Here is a 9,472-nt window from a genome sequence, read left to right on the forward strand (position 1 = left end):
AAAATATTAAAAAAGTCAATTAAAATAATCAATTTTCAAATCACTCCACAAATGTTGTTGTAAAAATAAAATGTGAAAATTAGGGGGTGCTCTCGGGTCAAGTTGGGTTGAGTGACTTTCATCAACCATCTATCTGAACTTAGACAAATTGAAAAAAAATCCATTTACATCCGTCCGCTTACTTAGTGGATGTAAATTGAGTTTGCCATGCAGATTAGAGAGTGAATGCATATCGATTTAGCAGTTTGAATTTTACAATTTTATATTTTTAAAAAAAGCATTTTAAAATAATTTTTTTACTATTTTAAATCTTATTTGAGTCTAAATTTTTTTATTTATCATTTTTTATAATTCAAATAAAGATCAAATTTTTATATTTCATAAATAATTAATATTATTATTAAATAAAATATCATTTTTTAAATACAAATTAAAGAAATATAATATTATTTTTTAAAAATAATTGACAAATTAAATTGAATAGAGTGATCTCTCATTTATTATTTATCAAAACCGTTTACAAAACAGATAAATTAATCGGATTAGTCGATTTGACCACCCAGTGAAAATACAAATCCTAGTGAAAATACAATACAATAATAGATTGTTGATCTTACCACTTGTATCTAGCACTAAATTTCTTTCCTGTATCCTACACAGCAGTCACGTGCAGCAGACTGAGGTACGGGTGTCCACCTCTCTCTCTCTCTCTCTCTTCACTGCAACTCTGACTGCATTTCTGCAATCACCACGACCGTTCGAGATAGACAGACAACTAACACATCAACAGAGAAACAAAGAAAGAAAGAGAGAAAAATAGAGAAAATAGAGAGAGAGAGAGAGAGAGAGAGAGTCATTTATTAACAACCCCATAACCCAAAAATCAGAGTCCTAACTCATTCCCCAAAATGTACCCAATGCTTTCGTACCAAAGCTTTCTTTTTTCTCTCACCCATCTCTATTATCACTACCCTCCTCTCTACTACTATCACATTCACACCTCTTTTTTTTTCTTCTTCTTCATCGTTGATCATCATTACTCACTTTTCATCCATCTGGGTCTACCTCATAATCAATTTTTTTCTACTCATCTATCATATATGTATATGTAATGTGTAAGGGATTTTGACAGAACTTTTGGGTCTGGACCCGTAATTATCTTTAACCACCAATGTCAGTTACCCACTTAATTATTTCCTCTGTCTTCTTCTCTCTCACAATCTTCCTTCCGTTTCCATTTCCACCCCCATTTCTCTCTCCTCTCTCTTCTGTCTCTCTCTACCTAATACTACTGCTGCTAGTCCATTATTGCTACTACTGATTCAATTAGTGCTACTTAATGGTGACTGTGAGACTGAGTAGTACTATTGATATATGTATGTATCTATTGGGTAGTTCAGTATATATGTAAATATGTTGTGTTAGTTGGTGAGTGAGTGAGTGAGTGAGTGATGGCTGGTTCTTCTTCTTCTTCTTCTTCGGTGGTGCCGTCGTTGCCGCCGCCGAGGCCCAAGTCGCCGCCGGAGTATCCGGATTTGTATGGGAAGCGTAGGGAGCTTGCTAAGGTTCAGATTTTGGAGAGAGAGATTACTTTTCTTGAGGTTAACTTTTAATTCAAATTCATTTAGTAATTAATTTTTTTTTTATTTTTTTATTTGCCTGTTTTGTTGTTGAATTTATGTAAATATTGTTTTTACTCTTGATTGGGTTGGATGGTGAATTGGAAATACGAGAAATTTTACCCTGAAAAACTAAAAATAATTAAAAGAAGATGAAAATAATTGAAAAAAACTACAAATAATTAAAAGAAGATGAAAATAATTGAATTAGTGAGAGAAAAAAAATTATGGTGGAAAGTGGAAACCCAATTAGAATTACTATTTGGTTGTTATATAATGAAGAAATTGTTTTTGAATTAATGATATCAATTTGGGGTTCTTGCTTGATACAACAGTTTCAAAAACCTCATCGTCAATCCATCTACCTATTTTGTCCCTTTTGAACAGAATTACCACCATTAAGCCTAATTGGACTCACAAAAGATGATTTTAAGCTGTGTTTGGGTCTTGAATTTGTGGAAAGGAAATGACCTGGAAAAGAGAAATGAAATAACAGCTAATTTCTTTACCTTTTTTTCCCTTTCTTTTTTCTTTTCTCAAGATCCAAACACAAATATGAAGGGAGTGGACATGTTAATTTAGCATACTTTGTGCAGAAGGGAAGATTTTGAATTCTTGCTACTCTGAGACCTAAAATGATTGATACAATGAGTCATTTTCCAATATTTTCCAGTGAATCTCAGACCCTTACTTACGCTGTTTTCGGATCATGGATTTGGGTAGAATTTGGAAAGGGAAACACAAATGGAGAAAAACATTTAACTTATTGCCTTACCTTTTTCTTTTTCTCTTTTTAATTCTCTATCCAAATCAATGATCCAAACACAACTCAGTGGACTCATGCTTGTGTGGTTGCAGACTTGACTACTGTCTTGATCATGAATCCCTCAACTTTCATTAGGATCTTGGAATTTCAAGGACAAGAGAAACAACAATTACCAGGAATTCATGATCTCATTCTTGTTTGGTTCATGGATTTAAATGAACCATACACTCTAATAAGCTGCCTTACTGGAGATCCTTATAGACTATAGAGAGGACCCTTTATTTGTTTGATTCATCAAATTAAATTTGTTATTGTTCATATTTTTAGAGAAATCTATTAAACTGCACTTCCACTCTGTCCAGTGCTAAATATTTCTTGTAACCAGACTGTCAGGTCGGCAGCACATCAACGTTAAGGATGAAATTTTGTTTTTGTTTTTATGTTCTATGGATGAACATGAAGAAATTACATAACATTCTTCCTTTTTCTTACATCAAGTATGAATGAATATTTGGAAAATCATCAATCAAATTGATCCCTAATGCTATATGACAGGTGATACGCGCAAAAGGGTAGGTGATTGTAATTTTACTGTAGGTTGGGTTGTTATCATGTTTCCTACACCTGATGTGAAGAGAATACTTGTCGATTTCAATATTTGGTTCTCTAAAACTTCACTAATTATATAAACTTGTCTATAATTTTAAGTGGTTGCTGAAAATTAGACGACATTCCTACAGCAATTTCATTCCAATGAAAACCAAGAAATTGAATTTTCCAAATGCTAGAGATTTACATACATGTTCCTTCATGTTTTAATAAATTGTTGCACCAATAATTGTCACTTGATGTTGCAAACTTTGCCTATCTTGTCTTCCTCTCCATATCTTTTTGTCCTTTGGGTTAATTTTTATTTCTTTATTTATTTTTTAATGGGAAAAATGTCATTGATAGTTTTATTGTAAGCAGGGGGAACTAAAGTTTGTTGGAAACCTTCAACCTGCTTCCCAGTGCTGTAAAGAGTACGTGATTGGTCTCGCAATTGTGTTGTATAGCATGCAGTTGATCTTTTTTTTCTTTCCCCCCCTTCTTTTTGTGCTGGACAAATTCATCCCTGCAATTCAAATATCTTGATTTTTTTTTTTTTTTGAAAAGGTTATATTTTATCTTAAGAATTATTGATGTTCTGTTACTAAACCTAAACTTGATTGGACTTCACAATTTGGTAGGGTTGCTGATTTCATGGTGGCAAATTCAGATCCTTTCATACCTACGTAAGGAAGTTGTCAACAACCCTTTTCTTGGAGTCTAGTATAATATTGTGATTTAATGTTTTTCTTTTTCTTGCAGAAGTCAAAAGACTCGTAGGTCTTGTCATTTCTGGAAGTGGCTATGGTATCTTCTTGTCCTTCGCTTATTTGTTTTGTATAGGTGGAGTTTTCATATTTTGCTACGAGCACTCGCTGTCGTGAATAAATTTACTGCAACACTATATGAATAGAGCAAGAAGCAAAAAAGTTACTCTTAATGTCAAAACAGAACTCATGGAGTAATGATGTCTTCTAGTGACAAACTTGATATGATTTGCAAAAAGATTTTGTTTTTCTTTCTTTCTTGTTCTTCTTCTTGTTGCAACAAAAAAGTGACTGAGTATTGCTATTAATACTTGTAAATAATGCAATATAGATGGTACTTGCTATTTATAGAAAATTTGTGGCTTGAACAAATCCTTGACCTATCAATTAGCTTCACAATGGTAACAAACAATTTATTTGCTTGGTAGAATTTCTCTATGGATCATGTGTAACCCTGTAACCGAAAAATTCACTTATATTCAATCTAAAATGTGGCCTACTTGGTGGTATTTCTATTATTCTGTTTCCTGCTCACCTAAAGAACTTAACAACCCAAGCAATTTTTTGGTTGAGGAAGCTCGACAGTTTGTAAGAAAATAAAATGTTAAAGAGGGTCATCAACTACCCAACTCGTAAGATGAGAAAACTCTTAGAGAGGTAAGCCAGACAAGCGGTACAGTCCTCAAAGAGCCTTAGTTCAGACATGGCGCACTTAACTCTTGTTTAATTGAAAGATTTGAAAATGGGAAATTTTTTACAAAATGTTAGAAGCACCTGGTGCAAGGGAAATTCACATTCTTTTTCAGTCTCTCTTGCATGAAGTGCTTGGTGGACTGTTAATTTCAAGTGCAACATCTAAAACATTGCATTTACAAGAGGAGTCCACATCTTTATTTGCCTTCATCTTGTACTATACCAATTTTATCCACTAGTGGATTAATTCAAATACTTTCCTATATGAAATTGAGTTCCCTTTTTGTGCAGCGGAGCACCATGTTTTAACTTCTCATGGATTTGCTGTTTTGGGTGCACTCCTCATCTTGAAATGCCGCACTGCTGCGATTGCAATTTATGCAACTGCTGTTCATGTGTTCATTGTTGTTCAATACCAAAATGCGCATGTTGTTCAATACCAAAATGCCGATGCCGATGCCGATGCCGATGTTCAATACCAAAATGCCGATGTTGTTCTTGGCCACGCTCCCAATGCTTTGACAAGATCTCGTGCAGCTCGTGCAACATCAAATGTTGCTTTCCACGACGATGCCCTTCCTGCCCAGATTGCTCTTGTCGATGGAGATGCTCTTGTCCCAAATGTCCAAAGGTAAACCTTTGTTGCTGTTGTACAAAAAACTGTTGCTACCCCTGCTTTTGTTTATGTTACTAGTATATTTTATGAAATAATCCAATGGAAGCTTTCTTTTTCACCGTGCCATTTTATTTTTATATTCGAGTATCTGTTTTGCTGATATGGAGCGGTTTTGACATCTTTGTGGTGGATATTATTTTTTCCAGCATTGTTGCCTCGATACAACCATGACATGACTTTTAAAATAATGGCTTGTCATTTCTAACTGCATTAATGTAGGACATGTGGTGAGTAGAGTTGTAAACGAGTTGAGTGGATTCACTTTGGACTCATATGAGTGGTTTGATCGACTGGTCCATTCTGAGGCTGAGAGGTGGGGGTGCCTTCATAAGTTGGATGGCCTAGCGTTGTTTATTTGTTGGTCCAAAGTTCTTAGAGGTTCTTCCATAGGTGATTTGCACTCTTTTCTTTGTAATGTTCGAGTAGGGTTGTGAACTGAACCAAGTTACTCGTGTTCCGCTTGTTAAAAGTTTGTTGATACGCTTGTTTTGACAAATTTTCAGACTTGTTAAGTTGTTAAGCCAAGCTTGAACATCCAGATACTTGGCTCAACTCGATTACATAAACTATAGAAATTTGAGTTACTCGAGCTGCTTAAACAACACACTACTCAATTCAACTTGGCTTGTTTACATGTACAAGTCCCTTGAGCAAATTCTTATCTTCATTTTTTGGTTTAGTGGTCCCAAAAAACTCATTATTGATACAATTATTGAACTGAGTGGTCTTGTTTTGGATTAATTTAGTGGTTGCTGCAAAACTACAGCCACAAGATATGAGATGAGACATCGTTTCAATTTTGTTATTGATTTAACCTTTCTAGTAACATTTGTTAGAGATAAGATTCAAAATTAGTCTTACATTGGTAGATTTGGATAGAATTAGGAGATAAGAAATATCTAAACAGCCAATCTTTATCTCCACAGTTCTAAACCCTATAACTTATGTGACTCACCATGTAATAGTGGGTCCTATATGTATGTAGGATGTGAAATTTTAATTTTTTTTATTATTATTATTATTTGTTAAGTTATAGTGTTTTTATTAACCAAAAAAAAAAAGAAAAAGAAAAAGATATATAACAAAATTCAAGACACGAGTTCTGAAAAGTAGACACAAGGAGGCAGCTGAAAGGCCCACAACCTCACAAAGAGGCACCTCTGAAACCGGATGAAGCCTAAAGAGAGAAGCCACTCAAAAACTCAAGAGGCTAGGCCTGAAAGAGATGAAATATTCTCACACACAGAGTAACCACGAAAGGCAACAAAGCCGAAGACACCCCTGTTCTAGCAAGTTTGAGGTTGCAGAGATCTTTTCCTTTGGTCTCGTTTGTTTGGGAGATAGAGGTAGGGATAGAGGTAGGAAAGGGATTGAGATGGAGGTAGGACTTATTATATGTTGTGTTATTTTGGGAGATAAAGAAGGGATTCATTATCTCAAGAGATTAGGATGGACTTTGGTGTTGAGATTGAGATGGAGGAGGTGGAGGTGATATATTAAGAAATTAGTTCTCCGGTTTAGGTTCTTTTTTTTTGTTTTTGTTTTACATGTTGGACATTTTTTTTAACATTAATGTTTAATATTTTTTATATTTTTTGTTAAGTAAAAATCATAATTTTGTTTGTTTTAATATTTTATATTTCTTTTATAAAGTAATAATTTAGTATTCTCCACACTAGCAACTATCATTAAAACAAACACAATTTTATTTTTGTTTGGGAATAGGCTACTTTAGTAGCTATTTGGCTATAAAATATGAGGTAAATTTTTTTTTTTATATTTGAAATAATTTTTTAATTTTTTACAAAAAAACGTGCAAAAAGTAGAGAAGAAAATTTGACTTTTTTGTATAAGTTATGGATTTTTTGATTTTTTTTAGTAACTTTTTTATTTTTAAGCTAAAACTCTTACTTCCCAAACGAGACCTAATTTTTTCACTATTAATTTTCTTATTATCAATCTATTTTATTCTATTTCAAAAAATAAACGAAATCTTAGATTTTTTTTGTTTTCACCCTGGGGAGACACACTATGCTCTTGAAATTCCAATGTCCTTGTTCTTACGTGGAAGGACATATAAAGAGGATGCGACCACTTGCTTGCCTCCTTTGGGAAAAACCCGACACGACCACATCTTTAGGGACACCGCCACCTTCCCACTCCGCAAAGATGGAGGCCACTTAAGACGGTTGCCTAATGCTCACAAAAAAAAAATTCAAAATTTTTTTATTGTCATTTTAACGAGTAATGTTAAAATTTTAAAAATTTTATTAAAATTTCTATCAAATGTCTCAAATAAATGTGAAATTCACAACATGTGAGTCTCATGTGGGTTCCACACTCATATGAGATATTTAATAAAAATTTTAATAGAGTTTTTAAGATCTGTACAATTTTTGTTTTAATATGGATTTTGTTAACAAATGTTCCATGAGCATTTGTTAAGAATGTATTAAATTATTTCAATCACCTCCACTATTATTGAAGATAAAAAAATCTATGAACATGTCTAGAGACTAAAGTATCATTTTATCCAATTCTCTCTATTTCATTATTATAAACTTTTCAAATAGAGTTTATTTATTTTTTAAAATATTTTTTTTATCATAAAAGTAAATGCATTTATTTTTAAATGAAAATTTGAACTTCTTTTTTAATTTTTAAATGCCCTTTATTTTTATAACAAATATAAAAAATTATATGCACTTCATTTTTTTAAGATTCATTTTCCTTTTCCTTTTTTTTTTAATTTTTAAATTCACTTTTCTTTATTTTTTATTTTTAGATTTATTTTCTTTACACCATATGATTTAATTATGATTGAAAATAGAGGACATTTAAAATTTAAAATTTAAAATAAAAACATGAAATTTCATTTAAAAATAAATGCATTTAGTTTTATGATAAAAAAAATATTTAAAAAATAAATAAACTACATTTGAAATGTATATATAATGTTGAAATAGAAAGAATTAGAGCAAATGATATTTTACTATCTAGAAAGACACATTTCCTATCTTCTATGATAGTAAAAGTAGTTAAAATAATTTAACAATAACTTTTAGTACATCTTTAACAAGTGCCTTTAGCCCTCATTTGGCATATGAGTTTTTTTTTTTTTTAATTTTTTTATTAAAATAGTCAAAAAAATAAAATAAAATAGGTTAAAAAATTTATAAGATAAAATGTCACATTCAATTCATAATTATTTTATTTTTTTCTTTACAAAGTCAAAAAGATCAAAAATTTTATCATAAACGAGATTTTTTAACCTCAAATTAAAATAATTAAAATATAAAAAAATCAACTCACATCTTAAACAAAATCTTAAAAACTCCTTATAAAAAATAAAAAAAATAAAAAAAAACTTCTAAAAATTTTGAGCGGCCACTGCCACTCGGTTTGCTTGGGAAGCCAACTTTGTTGCGTGGAAACATTTTATTCTCTTCCCAAATCGTTGTCCTTGTGTTCTACTCTATTCTCTTTGACCCTCCAATCTTGTCTTTAATTTGGAAACATTTTTGACTTTACATTTGAGACCATAGGCTTCGGTTACCAAGGACATGAATTTGTGGTATGATCAGAAGCCTTGCTACCATTACATTTTTTCGGTTTCCACCTTAATCCCATAAGTTTCACCATAAAACATGAAATAGAAAATATGACAAATATCATTTTCCTAATATATATATATGTATATGTTTTTGGGAAAATATGTAAAGAGTATTGAGTGTTATTGTGATATATTGGGTAATGTATGGTATTATAAGCAAAGTTATATCATTTGTGAGTTTGATTATTAACATATTATAGACTCATAATTAAAAAAAAAAAATAGAACAAAAGTTATAATCAAACATCGTGTTGGAAAAATAGTACCAAACTATCTGGAAAATATAATTTAAAAATATGTAAACGATTTTTAGGCAAAACCAAAATTGAAATAAATTGACATAAAACGTAACAAAACTTACAGTACATAAAAAGATAAAACCTGATCGAGTCGAGTGTGTGATACTCTTTCCTTAAGACAGATTTGTCCTCCCACTAGTACTTAGGATTCAATAGAACTTACAGTACATAAAAAGATAAAACCTGATCGAGTCGAGTGTGTGACACTCTTTCCTTAAGACAGATTCGTCCTCCCACCAGTACTTAGGATTCAATAGACGTCTATCTCCCAATATACAACGATCAATGTCTTGCACTAGCAGCACTACTATTGCAAGCCTAGCGAACTTTGCTATGCATGTACTCTCTTTATAAGAAAATTAGACTTAGAAAATATGAAGAATAGATGCAAAGTGAAAAGAAAAATAGCATTCTATATTCCAAAATGAAGTGAGGGGAATGAAATTTATAA

At 31.7% G+C, this 9,472-nt stretch overlaps 1 protein-coding gene across 3 annotated transcripts; it reads left to right on the forward strand.

Moving 5' to 3' along the window:
* The first annotated feature begins 655 nt into the window (after positions 1–655).
* Positions 656–5,473, forward strand: AGG3 (guanine nucleotide-binding protein subunit gamma). 3 transcript variants are annotated; one of them, XM_028266149.2, is made up of 6 exons: positions 656–1,601; positions 3,355–3,407; positions 3,615–3,659; positions 3,736–3,780; positions 4,725–5,064; positions 5,329–5,473. In XM_028266149.2, the coding sequence occupies exons 1-6, from the start codon at positions 1,452–1,454 to the stop codon at positions 5,338–5,340; spliced, it is 645 nt and encodes a 214-aa protein (XP_028121950.2). In that variant the 5' UTR covers positions 656–1,451; the 3' UTR covers positions 5,341–5,473. The 3 variants fall into 3 exon arrangements, with proteins under 3 accessions (XP_028121950.2, XP_028121948.2, XP_028121949.2); XM_028266147.2 differs by lacking the exon at positions 5,329–5,473 and having other exon boundaries at positions 4,725–5,167; XM_028266148.2 differs by lacking the exon at positions 5,329–5,473 and having other exon boundaries at positions 3,739–3,780; positions 4,725–5,167.
* The last annotated feature ends 3,999 nt before the right edge of the window (positions 5,474–9,472 follow it).

Source organism: Camellia sinensis, chromosome 4 (assembly GCF_055761805.1).
Source record: "Camellia sinensis isolate YWXY chromosome 4, ASM5576180v1, whole genome shotgun sequence".
NCBI classification, from domain to species: Eukaryota; Viridiplantae; Streptophyta; class Magnoliopsida; order Ericales; family Theaceae; genus Camellia; species Camellia sinensis.